The sequence below is a fragment of the Leguminivora glycinivorella genome, chromosome 19, assembly GCF_023078275.1.
Source record: "Leguminivora glycinivorella isolate SPB_JAAS2020 chromosome 19, LegGlyc_1.1, whole genome shotgun sequence".
NCBI classification, from domain to species: domain Eukaryota; kingdom Metazoa; phylum Arthropoda; class Insecta; order Lepidoptera; family Tortricidae; genus Leguminivora; species Leguminivora glycinivorella.
Genome location: NC_062989.1, coordinates 4814394 through 4832871, shown reverse-complemented (window position 1 = coordinate 4832871; position 18478 = coordinate 4814394). Strand labels below are relative to the sequence as shown.

General features: G+C 39.8%; 2 protein-coding genes across 2 annotated transcripts in view; one reads left to right on the top strand and one right to left on the bottom strand.

Annotated features, from left to right (window-relative positions):
• Positions 1–16525, top strand: part of LOC125236548 (signal peptide peptidase-like 3) — a 32759-nt gene extending 16234 nt beyond the window's left edge. The window contains exons 3-10 of the mRNA XM_048143388.1: positions 6612–6763; positions 7301–7420; positions 7851–8027; positions 8707–8869; positions 9664–9800; positions 11124–11239; positions 12503–12661; positions 13230–16525. Coding sequence (XP_047999345.1) covers positions 6612–6763; positions 7301–7420; positions 7851–8027; positions 8707–8869; positions 9664–9800; positions 11124–11239; positions 12503–12661; positions 13230–13304 — 1099 coding nt within the window. The 3' untranslated portion in view covers positions 13305–16525. The remainder of the gene's footprint in view (positions 1–6611; positions 6764–7300; positions 7421–7850; positions 8028–8706; positions 8870–9663; positions 9801–11123; positions 11240–12502; positions 12662–13229) is intronic.
• A 1161-nt stretch (positions 16526–17686) lies between these two features.
• On the bottom strand, positions 17687–18361 carry LOC125236670 (coiled-coil domain-containing protein 86). Its single transcript, XM_048143565.1, has 2 exons — positions 18081–18361; positions 17687–17997 (listed from the first exon to the last, which is right to left on the bottom strand). The coding sequence occupies exons 1-2, from the start codon at positions 18257–18259 to the stop codon at positions 17697–17699; spliced, it is 480 nt and encodes a 159-aa protein (XP_047999522.1). The 5' UTR covers positions 18260–18361; the 3' UTR covers positions 17687–17696.
• Between the last annotated feature and the right edge of the window lie 117 nt (positions 18362–18478).

Below are 18478 nucleotides of genomic sequence, written 5' to 3'. Positions count from 1 at the left end.
ACCCTAGGCCACTCTACAACCATGTCAAAATGACAAGCAGTAAGATATTTTTGACAATCTGATTTATAACGTCACTATGACATAGTTCTACAGTGGCCTAGGGTTCCAATGAGGAGGCACACTCAAAGGTTATGACAGATGGCGCCACCCTATTAGTCCATTGCACAGATAAAGAATTTCGTACGTGAGAGCGAGAAGATGATATTTGTTTTCTCTCTCTCACATATGAATGACAGTGACATGCCTATACCCTTGCACAGGCGCCGCCTGGCGGCATAAATTGTCAGTGTGCATCCTCATTGGTTGACTGTACCTACAGAACAATGTTCCCATCCTCTCTTCTCTTTCTCGAACTCAGTGTCCGATCTTAGTAGAACTCATCTTACTCCACTTATAATTAAATTTTTGAAAAAAAAATCCTCGACTCAGTGGACCGATTTTCATGAAACATGGCTAAGAACACCCCCGACTAACTCAGCTTTCAAACAAAAAAAAACTTAATCTAAATCGGTTCATCCGTTCGGGAGCTACGATGCCACAGACAGACAGACACGTCAAATATATAATACCCCGTCGTTTTTGCATCGGGGGTTAAAAAAAATACTTGAATAAGTACTCAGTGTCACGGACAATAACTCAGCCTACCGCACTTGTGTGGACTGCTCCGTTACACTTAGTGGTTCGTGTAATTACCATGGTGGAGTCAAGCGCCGTTTCAGAACTAATGGGAATGATCAGACGGCTTTACGACCAATTTCTACTTTCGGTTGTACAAATTGGAGATTTATTATACTGATCAAGTTTACTTTATTGTCCCTTCTAGATACGGCGCATTAAATAAACACATATCTTGAATTTTCACACGCGAGTTCATGCTTGAAATATCCAGGAGCACTATAATAGATGTATCCAGGATTCTCTAGGAGTCTTATATTGAAAGAACTAAAAGTTTCTCTGTTTAGTTTCTTGACCGTGGTATTTTGTAGAATGCGATGGAATATTCCATATTAGGTATTTTTTTGAGAATCGCGCCAAATTTGATAATTATTTTTTTTTAGACTTTTATTCCTCGATAATTAACTATTAAGTACTTGTCTAACATTCTAAAAAATACTCCGCTAATCGAACCTCTAATTCCCGTCTATCAGTTAAAGAGTAAATAAACTAAAAATCAGTATCCCCTCTTATACGGCTTCAGTGGGGACCAAACTGGCTTGAAACTAGAAAAAACTGCGGTCACGGTCACGGTCCTATCTGGTGGAAAGCATTACAAAGGACGCTTTGCTACGGTGAGGTTTTTAGAACTAGAAGATCATAACATTCATAACGTTGCCTGGTTGACTGGTTTTTCAAAATCACAATAGCAGTAGTAATAGTAATCGTAGTATTACTTATTGTAAACACAGTTGAGACATTATCTGGGTAAAGGGACCTTATTGTCGATGGCGCTTACGTCCCGCGGCGTCGTATTTGTATACGAATATCGCTCCCTTTATTAACCGACTTCAAAAAAGGAGGAGGTTCTCAATTCGACTGAATTTTTTTTTTTTTTTTTTTATTTTTTTTTTGTATGTATGTTACTCGATATCTCCGAGAATCGTAGACCGATTTTCAAAATTTTTTTTTTGATCGAACGGGTATAACCCCGAGATGGTCCCATTGGCAACAAGTCGTGGTCTGATGATGGGATCTTGGAGTAATCGAGGGAACTCTTCAAATGTTATAGGCACATGTAATGTTTTTTGTGTATTTTTCAAAGGTGCACCAGTATTTGCGCCTGATGGTAATAATTTTATGTGGCTGAGCTGATGATGGAAGGTCAACTCCTCAATGGTTAGGAGTTAAAGGACAATTCTTTCACTACTGTACATATATTCGGACTGATACATATAATATCACTAGGAACCACTAAAAATCAACAAATAAATTAACTTTTTAACAAAAAATAAAACCGCCTTCAAAAAAAAAGCGTGTTACAAAACACGGAGAAACTAAAAAGCCAAAAATAATAAACCTTCGAATTCAGATTTCTTATCGGATTGCAATAATCTAAACACCCAAATTATAAACAAATCAATTATTTTTGGAGTCGGGACCAGCCTGCGTATGGTTGGGTAGGGCAAACAGGAAATAGCAAGGCGACGAACAGGTCTGGTACCGACTACAAAAATAATTGATTTGTTTATAATTTGGGTGTTTAGATTATTGCAATCCGATAAGAAATCTGAATTCGAAGGTTTATTATTTTTGGCTTTTTAGTTTCTCCGTGTTTTGTAACACGCTTTTTTTTTGAAGGCGGTTTTATTTTTTGTTATCCAGATAATGTCACATTTGCTGTGACTTTTCTTTCCCAAGATTGTGTGTTTGTGACGGACTTGAGACTATCAGAGCGACTTCTCTCCACGGTCTTTGTCTTAAGAGTTAATAGAATCGTCCTTAAAAATAAAAATGCAAATAGGTGTCTGAAAAATGGGGTCAAGACACTAGTTGAACCCAGTCTCAGCTCATTCAGCCCTAATCAAGACACATTGTCGATTTGGTCCAAAGCTGCGATTCCACTTAGGGTTCTGAGCGAGCATTCGTCCGTTCGTGCACCGATAAAGGTATGGAAGTCGTGTGTTTTATCTGCGCACGAATGAACGAATGCTCGCTCAGAACTGGTACGGTAGCCGAATGGCATCTCTGCGACGCGAAACGAAAACGAAACGCCGCGAAAGGTAGTCTGGCTCTGTCGCGCCAATACGCAAGAGCGATAGAGATAGATATCTACGAGCGTTTCGTTTCGTGAGCGTTTGTGCCATTCGGCTACGTACCCTGTTCAGAATACAAAGTGGAAACACAGCTTTATAGTGCATTGTCGGCGGTCGATAGTAAGGTCAGGCAGTTCCTGAAATGTATTTATTGATTTATCCTCTTGTAGTTCTAGTACCCACACCGTGAACTTTCGGTGCACTATGTAAATTTTGTAATGATGAGGTTGCATCGGTACCTAGCACAACTGTGTCTTCCGAATAAACAATGTTGACTACAAGCCTTCTTACTAGTTGCCTGTTGCTATTATTGTTTTGAACTCATAAAATGTCATTACTGCACCAAACGAGCATACACACAGTCGGCAAATTGCCTTTAATTACACCTGAGATCATCTTAACAGGCCGTGTCGTGTCAGTGTGTCACTATTACCGGCGCTTGCGCAGGCGAGACTTCGGCCGCCAGTGTAATGTGACCTGCGGGCGTAGCACACTAGTGTGATAAACTTATAAACCTTATCGCATCGGTGCGTCCCTATCGCACTTACAGAGAGTGGAAAGGATGGCCTGACGTGATACGCTTTACCGCGCGAGCGGGCTTTCCCGCCTGGTAGCTTGGGACATAGCTATGGTGACTTTCATACATACAAAAGTGATACAAAAAAAAAGTGTCGATTTGACACATGATACAAATAGGTAACGCAATAGGCTACTTTCCTCCTAGTCAAATCAGCTTCTTTTTAAGAACTGTCAAAACGATTTTGAACGACTTGCTCATAAGGTATTAATATGATATGAAGTCGAATTGAGTGACGACACGGTCAACTGATTTACTTTATAAATTTCTATCTGATTTATAAAATATAAATTTGAGTTAAAAGTAACTTCTGTCCCTGTTTTTCTTATAATTATCTGATGCTTTATTTCGTGCATGGTATAAAATATTATATTTTAAGTACAGTCAAGTTGCCTATTGTGTTCATACATTTATTTAGGTTTCGGGATTGTAACGACTGTCGTCTTACGTAGGCTACCGGTGAATCAAAATGTTATTAAGAGGATACGGTAGCGAAAATGCTAAAATGGAAAGGAGCCCGCATTTCAACTTGGGAATTTTAGTTAAATATACAAGTGTTATTAACTAGATTTATCGAAAAAAAATTGTCCATTAAGAACAACTCAGTCAAAAGATATTTCAAAAAAATCTTTAAAATCGAGGTTCCGCTCTCGACTCTTTCCTCCTTCAAAACTTAATCAATCGAAACGAAATTTGAGAATCTGAATAACAATGAAATAATCTATGTCGGACCGTTTAGCTTTTTTGGTTAATTGTTACCAATCTTGAGTATCACACCTTTTTTTGCGCCACAATGAAAAAGGCCGTTTTTGGAAATTTTTGATTGGCTCTAGAGTCTTAAAAAAGCAGAATATAAAAAAAATCAAAACGGTCCGACACAGATAAAAATAATAACAATCTGTGTTGAAAAAATCATTGCTCTATCTTCAAAAACCAGGGAGGAAATAGTCGAGAGCGTTTGTATGGAGAATTGACCCCTACCGTATCGTCTTAAAGTACAAGCTTTGCCCAATATTTATTATTTATTTATTTAACGATAGTTCTTGCATAATAACAAGGTACAAACGTACGATCGAAGAGGTTTGGAGTAGGTTCTTTGCAATTGAGATACTGCAGGCTTTGCACGATCTAGACAGTCAATTGAAAATGATGGGTGGTCTGGGGGACTCTCTACTTGCCACAAGAACACAACAGGCCAATTTAGTGATTTCTCAAATATCTCAACCTTCAAAGATCGTCTTTCGTCGGCAAGCGATCGGAATAGGTAATGTAGGTACAAGAGTCTGCAAAAAGAGTGTCGTGGGATGTATGGTCTCCCTCTTACATTTCACGACTCTTTTCGCACAGACTACACATTGTACGATTTACATAAGTCTGTGAAATTGTATGGATCTCTTACATAAATTGTTTCCGGTAAACTATCGTATCGGAGATTACCTCATTTCATTTTTATTGTGAGCTAACTGCCGTTTAAATTATAGTTTAAGCGATTAGGCACTTGACGTTGCGTAAAGCAGGTTAATAGATATTTTTGTAGAGTGCGTAAAACATATCTGGGACGGTATGACATAAATCTTCTGTGCGTAATAGAATTGCAAATGCCAAAGAAATCCTGACTACTAAGTTTGTACCTACGGATAAAGTTTAAGCCTTAAACATTTTTTTTTTCTTAGCCTATTTGAGTGTCCCGCTGCTGGCTCAAAGGCCCCCTTAACCTGACCTGAATGACTCCCGATTCTCCATTTCCTCCAGTTCTTCAGGAAGGCGTCAAGATCGTTTCACCATCGTTGCCTGGGCCTGCCCGGCCCACGCTTCTTCGTCGGCAAGTCGCGGCATTCACTTGGTTTATGTGTTAGCCCACCTATCCGGATGCATGCGATAGACGTGACCGGCCCAGTCCCATTTAAGCCTAGCGGTATTTTTGCCAACATCAGCAATTCCAACATAAAATTAGCGCGCTGAAATTGTGTGTAGAAAGCTTAACCCGTATGTGTTATCAAGTCATCAATGTCATAATTTTCCTAGACTGGATCCTCTTGGCAACATACTCCTAGGTTTTACGACTACCTAATGACATCTGACTGATATTTCATTTGAATCCCAACCAAACCAACAGGCCAGACGGATAATGTATTTTACCATTAATACTTGGTCTATTCTCATTTTTTCATCGAGCGTGCTGTCTCGTGTCGCCATCGGTAGTACGAAGTTATACAAAAATTTCTTCGACTTCGGCGATATGAGCTGGATTATTATTACGAGCATCAGATATTTCATTGAGTCTTATATTATTGTATTTCGACTATGGCGGTTAAAAGGTCGAGTAGGTTAACGTTTAGCAAGTCAACACAAATCACTATGGGTATTTTAAAAACCATTATGTTAGAAGTGCATTGCTGTTAAGAATGTTAAGTGCGCTATTCAAAAGAAATCCTGTTCCCATGCAACATGTGAATATTTATCGACCTATTGAAATTATGTAAATGCTTGTCTCTGTATTCTGTAGGTAGTTAGTGTTTTTACAGTTCTGTCGTCGACAAATAACCTAAGTCATAAAGTAAGATTATGTGTGCAATGAGTTTTTCGTAACTTATATAACATAGGTACGAAATGTCCTTTGATATTTTCTAGTCGCTTTACGAAGGGAATCATCCTGAGGAAGGCCTGTCTGGGCTGGAAAGTCTGATGGCAGTCGCTTTCGTAAAATTAGAGTGACTATGAAAATTGGCATTGGGTTTAGTTGCAGGAGCCTTGACACTATGCCGGGATAGCGCAAGGAAGTGGACTATGAGGGATTATCATATCTGATGCTCATAAATTATTTGTGTGATAGCCATAGATCAAGCAAACGTATCATATCTACTTAGCGTGTCAAATGAACTCGGTAAAATCCACTGAGTTGTCCGTCTTTATTCGCAGCTTGCAGCTTTCGAGCATCAATTTTTGTAAGTTGAAGTCAATAACAACATACAAAATGCCTCGTTACGTAATATTAAATTACATCAACACAAAAATTTGAACACTCAGGGGCCTTAGACATATTTAAAATCACAGACAAGTAACTTCAGTACAAAATTTGACACGCTCGGCCCCTATACAAATAGATGAACTTGTTTCTTCTATGTAAATCTAGTTCTGTGGTGATAGCCAAAAATTGATCAAATCTCGGCTCTGCTAAAACAAAGAAACAACAGAAAAAGGCAATAAATAATACTTATAATTTATAGCTATACCAAATGAACATTCGATAAGGATTCATTTTATATACCTTTTGTTGTCCACAGAGTGTCAGCGTGCCTGATCTCAATGCTGCTGATCGTCTACGGCAGTTTCCGCTCGCTGAACATGGAGAGGGAGGCCAGAGAACGCGCGGAGCGCGAGCGAGAAGCGTCCCTTCTTGGAGGCACCAAACCCCCGCCCAGCCAGGCTAATAGTAGTGAGTAGTGCTGCTCGTGTAGGTCAGCTGCAGCTGCGGAGAGAGGCCAGAGAACGCGCGAAGCGTTCCTACAGTCCCTACTTGGAGGCACCAACCCCCCCACCCCTCCTCAGTCAGGCTAATAACAGTATATAAGTAGCGCTGCTCGTGTACCTACATCAGCTGCCGCTGTCTGTGTAGACCAATGAAGATTACTATAATGACCCCATTTGAACACCATGTGCTGCGTATCGTTTTCATAAACGGTGGATGCCGAAAATATAGCGATGTTGACTTTTGTACTATTGTGTCCCTCCTATCAGATTCAGAGCAGCATCCTCAATATGCTGTGTCTGGGAAAGAAGTTTCACGTGCGATATTTTGTTAATTCGTACTTTAAATAAAGTGTATCTTTCTTTTTCAACCTAGTATACCTAGCGTTGTCCCGGCCTAGCGTCAGGGTCCGCTTTCCTGCTCAATCTTCTCCCCTTTGCCCGGTCTTCGGCATCCTGTGTGAGATTTTAACAAAGTCTATAAACAAGTATATTTTATTTGCAGACGTACAGACCCTCAACACGATGCAGGCGCTGTGCTTCCCCCTGGGCTCGTCAGTGGCGTTGCTCGTCATGTTTTTCTTCTTCGATTCCATGCAGACGCTGGTCGCCATATGCACTGCGAGTAAGTTTAACACCCATTGTCGCCCATACAAATTCTTTTCCAGTTACTGATGTAATTCCGGGCGAAAACTAGTATATTAATTAAGAGCGATGTATAATGAACCATTGTAGACGTCAGCTTCCGCTCCGATGAGGAGTTGACGAAGCGCAGCCTCCCAAACACGTAAATAAATTTGTCTCATTGACTACCTGATGATATTGATAGGTGATGAAATCAAAGAAATCAGGTGATGTTACAGCCGTTTTGTTGTTCAGAATGAAGAGGAAAAGATAAGTGTTGACATATAAAACAAACGCTAATAATTTTGTATCATGAAAATATTTTTGTTCATCATTTCACCATCTAGCATTCTCAGCGTTAGGTTTTACCGAATTAATTTGAATTGATGACGATAATTGTAGGTACCTAAATTAACGTAATAATGTTCCAGTAATCGCGTGCGCGGCGCTAGCGTTCCTTCTGACGCCATTGTGTCAGTACGTGGCTGGCGGCACGGGCTCCCGCGCCGTCTGCGGCCGCTACTCCGCGCCCGAGCTGGCCGCAGCCTTACTGGCCGCAGGCATAGTCGCCGTGTGGGTGCTCACTGGCCACTGGCTGCTCATGGACGGTGAGTGTCGCTTGTTGCCATGGTTACAGTGTCGCTGGCAGCCGCGCCGTCTGCGGCCTACTCCGCGCCCAAGCTGGCCGCAGCCTTACTGGCCGCTAGTACCTATAGTGGCTGTCTGGGTGCTGACTGGCCATGACTGTTCATGGACGATGGGTTTTGTTTTGGTGACTCCCAGAAAGCGACAACTATTGTACTTCTTACTGAATCTTTCTATGGTATTATTGTTTCGATCATCTATTATTAGGGCAGTGTTCAAATCCGTAACAATGTGATAGCTACATCCACTAAAAACTACAATTAATAGTTGTTTTACAAAGGGGCAAAGTAGTTGTTTAACCGCACGTGCCAATATTTGATACCCGAGCAAGCGAAAGATTCCAATATTGAACCGCGAGCGTAACACGAACAAAATACTGACTATAAAACATCAAATTAAATCAAATCCATCGATTTATTCAATATTTATGATTCAAAATCATCATTTATAAGTAAATTCTACCAGCCAGCTTAACACATCAAGTTAAAATTTGAATGAAATTACTTTGCACTCTTGTGGATAAAACGCAATTTTGCTTATCAAAATAAGCCTTTAACAGTTGGTGTGGTGAAAATATACATTATTGTCGATGCTTCTATCTTATGTCTTGCGTTGTAAACTAATTAACCTTTTCTGTTCCAGCCATGGGCATGGGTCTATGCGTGACCTTCATCGCTTTAATCCGCCTGCCCTCGCTGAAGGTGTCAACCCTGCTCCTCACGGGGCTCCTACTCTACGATGTGTTCTGGGTGTTCTTCAGCTCCTATATTTTTACTACTAACGTCATGGTCAAGGTCGCTACCAGGTCAGTTGAACATTGCCTTTACCTAGAGATTAATAACTTAAAATTGCAGCCAAATAGCACGACCCTATTCATAAGTGTTGTGTTCCTGCCGGTGAGTAAAGCTGCCAGAGCTCAACGAGGGCGCGGTGTGCTGGTGTCGGAAGGACCTACGGAACTAATTTGTTCCGTCTATTGTCCTTTGAGTCGTCGGCAACCCGAACCCTCCTTGGAACTAAATCACTTCATGACGCCCTTAGGCGGTTTTCACATTATCCTATCCGATGTCGGAAGGATTTCAATGGAAAATATCCAAGATGGCGCCTGTAATGTATGCCCTAGGGCATCGCGACGCAAAGTCTGGGAAGCTCTGGGTTTAATACCTCTGCCACACACTCGACGAGCGGCGTGGGAAGTAGCGAGGGAAGTAGGAAGCAGCAGCGGCTGATCCATACAAGCCGATTCCCACCGGCTTGCCTAAAATTGATTACCTACTAGTAAAGTACCTAATGTAAAGGTAGATTTCTTTTGCTCAGTGTTGCCTAGCAGAAATTTTCACCAGCTGCCACTGGTAGGCAGAGGCATAGTGTGGCCGCGCTACTCGTAATGCCGCTCGTCATGCTCCTCGTCATGCCCACCGCTCCCTATTTTGTCGGTTTTTTGCTGCGAGTCAAAGGGCCGGCAACAACCTAGTGCGATTCATCGCGCGCGTAGGGCAGTGTGTGGACGATGAGGCAGCGCGAGGGGCAACGCGAGGAGCATCGTGTGGCAGAGTATTACCTCTGATTGTGTTGTAAACAAAGATGTGTATGTTGCAGGCCGGCGGAGAACCCGATGAACGTGGTGGCGCGGCGGCTGCAGCTGGGCGGCGCCATGCGCGACGCGCCCAAGCTGTCCCTCCCGGCCAAGCTCGTCTTCCCCTCCATGCACCACCAGGGACACTTCTCCATGCTCGGTGAGACTACATCTACAGACCGGATTCCCTCTATTTGGCATACCTTTAATTGTCCAAAACGATTTTCGCATTACAGACTTCGCATAATCGGTTTTCGACGAATGTTAATTTGGCAGAAAACTTATTTGTCATAATCTAAAATAATACGAATATTACTTTGTCCGAAAATAAGTTCGCATAATACTGTTTCCGCCGATTGCGTTCATGAATAAAATTGATTCGCATAATTGTATTTGTCATATTTCTTCAGATCAGAATAACCACCCATACTAAATTCTGAAAAAGAGTCAGTTGGGCGAACTGCGTCCTCAACAAATACAAAATTTTGTCACGGGTGTTGGTTGGGTAAGGTTAGAACTGCAACATCAATATACATAGTAGTACCTATAATAAAAATTCTGCGTGGTGAATTTCGACTAAACAATGTTATGCACAAATAATTTATGCATAATGGCTGACGAAAGCAGAATCGGACAAATTTCGGAACGTGACGAAAAACGAACGAGTCGACCCAAGAGTCAAATCAGCTTCTTTTTAAGAACTGTCAAAACTAATTTGAACGACTTTCTAATATGGAATGTATATGAAATCAAATTGAGTGACGTCACGGTCAACTCAGTTACTTTATAATGTTCCTACTAGGGGTGTACCGACTAGTCGGGAAAGCCGACTATCCGGCCACATTTCTAGTCGGCGATTAGTCGGCGACTAGTCGGCAAAAAAGGCCGATTAGTCGGCACTTTATTACTGATAGAAAAACAGTACAAAACTAAATTATCAGCTGAAAATTATGGTTGCATTATGTACCTATTCGTAAAATTCCTTTCTTTGTCAAAACAACAAATGTCTGTAATCATCACAGAAATAAATTTCCTACCTAGGATTATAGATTTCATAGGCAGGATCACTACCCACTAAACCAAGCTGCTTGTTAAAAATGGAAAATGTATATAAATATTGGCATGAACCTTTGAACCTGTAAAAAATCATAAAAAGCGCGAACGAAGAACCATAAATGACATTCAAAATGTGAATTTAGTCGAAAATTATGTTTTGGCCGACTAGTCGGCCGACTAATCGGCCACTCAAGCGCCGACTAGTCGGTAGTCGGCCTAGTCGGCCAAATCAATAGTCGGTACATCCCTAGTTTCTACCTGACTTATTAGATAGAAATTGGATTTATAAATAACTTTCTGTCCATCTTTTTCTTACAATTATCTGATGCTTTATTTCGTGCATGGTATACAATATTTTATTTTGAGAACAGTCGAAGTTCCCTATTTAGTCGTATTTACATATATGTAACATAAATGCCGTCCTCAGGGCTGGGCGACATCGTGATGCCGGGGCTGCTGTTGTGCTTCGTGCTGCGCTACGACGCGTACAAGAAGGCCACGCTCGTGTGCCAGATGGGGCAGGTGCCCGGCCCGAGATCCATGGTAACACACACACACACACACACACACACACACACACACACACACATATTATACTAGCTTTTGCCCGCGGCTTTGCTCGCATTAAATTCAAAAACTCCCCCCCATTTTAGGGAATTGGGGGTTAGAAAGAATATATATTATACTAGATTTTGCACGCGACTTCGCTCGCGTTAAAAAGAGACAAAAAACCGGCCAAGAGCGTGTCGGGCCACGCTCAGTGTAGGGTTCCGTAGTTTTCCGTATTTTTCTCAAAAACTACTGAACCTATCAAGTTCAAAACAATTTCCCTAGAAAGTCTTTATAAAGTTCTACTTTTGTGATTTTTTTCATATTTTTTAAACATAGATATGGTTCAAAAGTTAGAGGGGGGGGACGCACTTTTTTTTCCTTTAGGAGCGATTATTTCCGAATATATAAATATTATCAAAAAACGATCTTAGTAAACTTTTATTCATTTTTAAATACCTATCCAACAATATATCGCACGTTGGGGTTGAAATGAAAAAAAAAATTCAGCCCCCACTTTACATGTAGGGGGGGTGCCCTAATAAAACATTTTTTTCCATTTTTTTTTTTGCACTTTGTTGGCGTGATTGATATACATATTGGTACCAAATTTCAGCTTTCTAGTGCTAACGGTTACTGAGATTATCCGCGGACGGACGGACAGACAGACATGGCGAAACTATAAGGGTTCCTAGTTGACTACGGAACCCTAAAAAGTAGCCTATGTCACTCTCCATCACTTCAACTATCTCCACTTAAAAAATCACGTCAATTCGTCGCTCCGTTTTGCCGTGAAAGACGGACAAACAAACAGACACACACACACGTTCCCATTTATAATATTAGTATGGACTAGGTTTTGCCCAAGGCTTTGCTCGCGTTTATTTCGAAAACTGTGGAATGTTTCATACAAACACCCCCCCCCCCCCTTTAGGGAATTGGGGGTTAGAAAGAGACAAAAAGTAGCCTATGTTACTCCAACTCCATCTGCCCATCCCTTCAACTATCTGCACTTAAAAAAATCACCTCCAGTCGTTGCTACGTTTTGCCGTGAAGACGGACAAACAAATAGAACACACACACTTTCTTATTTATAGTATTAGTATGAATTGGGTGAATCAACTTTATCTTGACTGTTATTGCCATGGTTACGATCCCCTGAGTCACGCGGGAGCGGGGGGGCCTGTCCTATCCCCTGGGTTTTATTTTTCTCCCAATTGTCTGCAGCTTTACTCATCATAACTCTATATGTTCCAGGGTTCCCGACTGACATACTTCCACTGCTCGCTGCTGGGCTACTTCCTGGGCCTGCTGACGGCCACGGTGTCCGCCGAGGTGTTCAAGGCGGCGCAGCCGGCGCTGCTGTACCTCGTGCCGTTCACGCTCCTGCCCCTCCTCACCATGGCCTACGTGAAGGTATACTGCTAGTACTGCCCACTGCTGGGCTAGTGGCGGCCACAGTGTCAGCCGAAGTGTTCATGGTAGCCGTCTCTATGGCCAATCCAAGGAATATACTATGCGGTGGAATAAGAGCAATATTGACTGTTCCCTTTCACGTCTAATCTGCTTTTCACTAACTAATCAATAGTGGTCATGATACTAGCGCGCCATGTACTGTCACATACCGCATAGCGCGCATGCTCACTATAAAATTACTGTTTAGGTAAGGGTGGCGACTCGCTATCGTTGCATGATAACTGTAAAATTAGCTTGTATTAAAAATAATTAAGGAATGCAGAGGTAGTTGACTGGAACACTTTCTAATTCAAATCTGACTGACGGTTCCTCTTAGGATGCCAGCTCTCTTCGACTGTGCCAGCAACCAATCCATTTTGCAGCTGTTCGGGTCGCATAAATAAAAGTCATCGTATCACATTTCAAACACACTCGTAGACTTTGACATTCTATCAGACGCAGCCGTCATGCTTCGATAAGCTTAATATTAGTATGATGCACCTTTCTAACAAGTTTGTTCTGTTGACAGGGCGACCTCCGAAGAATGTGGAGCGAGCCGTTCATCGCGCCCGCCGGCAAGGGCGGCGCCGACTTCGACGTGTGACTGCCGCGCGCTGCCACTCCGCGCTCCGCCGGTGCTCCGTGCTCCCGTCCGTCTACTGTTCTCGCTGCACTGTACCGACAGTGCGTACACAGCTTTATTCCGTGCACTCTAACTTTCAAAAAGGAACTGATATCAGGTAAAAACAAAAGACGGCGCAAAACAATTGCTAATCGGCGTGCAGTCGTTGGCGAGTGAATGCGTCCGAGATCTTGAATTTCGAACGAGTGTTATGACATGTTCGAAGTTGGACCGCTGGGCGTATTTTAGTGTGATACAGATGCTGAGAGCGGCCTGTACTGACTGGCTTCGCTCATACAGGTCGATTCGCAAGAGCTGACGCGAATGGGATGAATGAATGAAAGCTGACTGTATACCGATACAGGTGTCATTCGTTTCAAAGTTTCGTTCTCCATTCATGCCAGCTTTCTTGAATCAATCTGTATGATTGCGCCTGCTCAGTTTTTACTAACTCTTAGATCTCTATACAAGTAAAGCCTGACTAGAAATATATGACTGTCAAGTGGGCGCTGTTATTCTGATGTATGGAGTGACAGTTCAGTTTAGTATGAAGAAAATAGTTCTAATGAAATTCCGCAAGATGGCGCGTAGTCATATATTTCTGGACAGGCTTTATACATATTATATTTTCATCATCCAATATTTATGCGAAATATTATCGAAATTCTTATTGGAAAAGTATTATGTGTTCGCTGTGACACTGCGGCTTATTGAATATTAGTGCGAGTCCGCTACTAGAAGCCTGAGTGTAACGAGGCAGCGTCACGACTTGATGAAAATAATAAAACTTGTAAAATCAGTTTAATGCGAGAACTATGTTTCATGGTAACAGACTTGCCAATGGGAAGGTAACCTAAAATATTATCTAATTATAATGAATTATGATTTATGCAAGATTTGCTCTATTAAGTTTATCTAGTTCTTATGTGAACAAGCCGCAGTTAAACCCTTTTTAGGCTTTGAACCAATAAACGATAGTAACTGTACTTTTGTATAGGCCGTGTTGCGAGTTAGGGAATATGGTAACCAAAAGTCACCATATGGATTATGACCAAGATTATTTTATGACTATTCTATTCTCAATAAACAGATTTCTTTTAAGTAGTATATTTTAAACAGTTTTAGCTATAATTAAGCTAAAGTAAATCTAATTTTTGTTATAAGTAAATTATCTATTTCTTTCTCTCTGGTACATTAGTTCGAAAGAGACAGATATTTTACAGTCAAATAAAAGCCTTAAAAAGTTGGTAAATCCTTCTCTCCAAGCAAACTGTATGAAGTGAATTGAAGCGTTAAGGTAAAGACATATTATAAGCTGTATGTTAAGCTAGACTATACACTTTCTTTCTTATTAATAATTAATTTCAATAAGGGAAGTTACAGCACAGGGTAACTTTTAACACCTCTTGTAAAGTATGGTAAGGAACGAGACCAGTGCGCTTTATTTTGTAAGTAAACCCTTAATTTGGCAGCAAACACGGAAGGTTGTAAGTTCAAACCTCTCTGGCGCTCACTAGATACTGGTTAAAAAAATCAAAAAGAGGGTCAAAAAGTGTACAGTATTTTGAACAAGACACATTAAGGGTTATGTTTTTTTGCATTTTATTCTTCACAAAATAATTTCATTATTTCAATGGCATCTTATAGCTACAATTGGCAAGCAACTTGAGCCGCCTACTTTGGCAGTTTTATTCGTGTAATTGAAGGTGCCAATGTCGATTTCCGAATATATATTAATGTAGAAATGTACTCGGGCGTCTTTGAGCTCTTCGAAAATGTAAAAGAGTTATTCGCCAAACTCGCTACATGAACAATCAGATTCTTCCCAGTGATTCTTTATATGTACAACATTCAGAGCCCTTCAATTATACGCGCAACTATAACTGACATAATTAATAATAATTACGCTTATTATAAGGAACAAATCGCAAGTCATATTACCACCATTCTTTGTATTTTCATTCACATTTCACCTAAACCTAGTGTACAACGATATGATGATGACATCACAATACTCAAGGGGAGCATTTTGCAGGGTTTTTTAATCGCCTTTTTAAATAATGTAATGTCACAAGCTACGCAATGCATCTATTTTAGGACGGCAACTTTCACGGGCGAGGGATGCTAGAAGCCAAGGGTGCCAAAATAATACGAAGAAAATTCGCCAAATAACTTGCCCTGTGAGTTGTCACATCTACTCAGTTTAAGTAAAATAGAATTGCACTTATAGGCAAAGATCTCTCTAAGAATCTCTTTAAGCTACTATGGATTTGATATATTTTGATATGTGTCACGAATGTGTTGGTTCGGATTTAAAGTATGTTTGCATACGGATTTTTTGCTGATGTTTAGTCATTTCGTAACCGCCAAGTCATCGTTTTGGTTTACTTACCTATGATCAAACTATGTTGTCACTGCCTTAGACTGATGTTTTCAATAAAGATTTAGAATTTCTATATGTTATGGGAGTTATGAATTATGATGTAGGTGTAAGCTATGTCTATAATGTTGTTATTATTCACACAACTGTATTGTTGTTGTAAATTATTTGATTGAATTTAATGAATGATGTTATTGTAAGACACTACATCATAAGATTCATATGATAATGAATTATATACTTGGTATGTGTGATTTGATTTTTGATGAACTCTTCATTTACTTTTAATAAATGTTTTAAGTAGTAGTTATTAATAAAGGATAATAATGATAAGTTTACAACGTGGAGGATATACAGTGAACAGTATTTTTCTGATTATGACAAAAAGTGATATAATTTATTGAGGCTTACAAACTATGTATGGAATATGAATTTGAAAAGCATCAATTTATCTGTTTGTATCGTATGAGTATTAGTGTTTATGATAAACTAAAACTATCTTAATAAATTGTTTCTACGGAATGTTTAAAAGTAACAATGTTTAGTCTATTTTAAGGGTGATCATTACTTATTTCGGTGCATTTAGATTTTATTGTGTAAACTATCATTCAGAGTATTCATTGATGTACATACAGACATATATGATAAAAGATTGATGTTGTATCAAGTATCACATCTTGTCAAACATTGCACTTCTGATGTAAATATCGCCCAAATTAACATTCAGTATCCACAAAATTGGGAAAAGCATTTAGTATTTTTATTACATAAATACTGTGAAAGACTCCTGACAGAATACCTAATAAAAATATTAGATGAAGTAATAATGTATTTTATTCTAAAACCCCCATTGTGTAGCCTAGTAAAAGTGTTTGGTCATATTTGACTTTGACCAACCTAGGTCAAAGTATACATAAATAGTAATTTAATGCTCTTTGGGTCAAAAGGAATGAAATGTAATGCAGTATCATGAAACAATCATAATCAAACTTGAAACTTCAATGTTGTTAGTTTGTCAATAATAGGATTAATAGGCTACTTGCCTCCTAGTCAAATCAGCTTCTTTTTAAGAATTGTCAAAACGAATTTGAACGACTTACTAATATTGAATTTATGAAATTGAATTGAGAGACGTCACGGTCAACTCAGTTACTTTATATATTTCTACCTGACTTATTAAATAGAAATTGGATTTAAAAATAACTTCTGTCCCTGTTTTTCTTATAATTATCTGATGCTTTATTTCGTGCATGGTATAAAATATTTTATTTTAACTACAGTCAAATTCCCTATTGTTCTGCTAAAGGGTGAATCCACGTAAAAGTAACGTGAGTCACGACTTCATTGAGTGTTTATTAGCTGTAAATGAAAAGATCTATGTTTATATAGGGAAAGTAACACTTATTTAGAGATAGATTATCACTTGAACTTGCATTGTAAATAAATGGAACATGCCATAAAATCGTGACTCATGTTACCCATGTCGCGAATCCCACCCCTAAAGGTGTCTGTGATTAGCAGAGATCGGACGGATTTGCGACATTCTTAGTGACTTACGTCATTTTAATGACTTTTAGTATGAGATGTCGCACAAAAATCCGATCTCTGGTGATTAGAGTCTGGCCATGAAAGGTTGGCAATGATTTTGATAGCCCTGCCTCTGCAAGGGTTAAGTAATTTCATTGTAGTTTGTCATTTTAAAACTTTTCTTAGGCTAACTCTTGTCTTCTTAACTTCTAAACCAACATTTTTCAAACAGAGGGGCTCAGCAACATTATAAAGGGGGCGCGGGACAATGGGACAAGTGCTCACATCACACATTTGACATTACCTAACAGTTTGAGGGGAGGGGGACTCGATATTTCATTTTTGACTACAGGGGGACATGCTTAAAAAAAGTTTGGGAACACCTGTTCTAGACAGCACTATTTAAATGAAATAGGACGGAATTATGTTTGGTTTAATATTTGAATGAAACAATTTGTATAAAATTTCTATTTATTTGCCTCAACTTCTTTATTAGTATCCCGTTTTTGGATGAACCTCAGCTGCTTCTTACGCATTCTCTTCAACTTGGCAGAGTTAGTGATGACTTGAACAACCTCAGACTTTGCTTTATTTTCGGCCGAGCGCTTGATATTCTCTCGTCTCCTTTCTTTTCTAGTTTGTTCCTTTTGTTTCAATTCATCTAGTACTTGCCGGGATAATTCTTTAGTCCTCTTTAGCTCTAGCCTAAGCGCAGTCTTCTTTTTGAAATCTTGCGTTAGTCCTTTTGTCTTATTCACTGTAGCGAACCTGGAAAGAGACACGCGGGTAACTTTTTTTTTTACTACTTAGCTGAAGACATTTATTTTAAACTTAAGTTTAGAAAATTTTACCTTTCTTTCTGCGTTTTCCAAAAGCGTCCAGATTTAGCACGTCCTCTAATTGTTTCTGAATTTTGCTTCTCTTTTTTTGGCGAAGATTTAGAAGCTGGAGTTTCAACTGCGTTTTCAGGCTCCTTTTCTTTTAAACTATTTACTATAGAGAGGACCTGGTCCTCTACAGTTTGTGCCATTTTCGACACTCAGCACACAAACAGAGGTAAAATTACAATAATTGCAACAGTAATTCAATTAATTCAATGAAATCAGCAGACATAAACACGTGTAGAGTGAAAGAATCAGATGACAGATGTAATGTACAATATGTACATCACTGACATTGACAGTTGTTAGGAGTATTCAAGTCGCTGTTTGTAACGCCTGTATTCTAATGTTGGCTAACCTGGTTATAA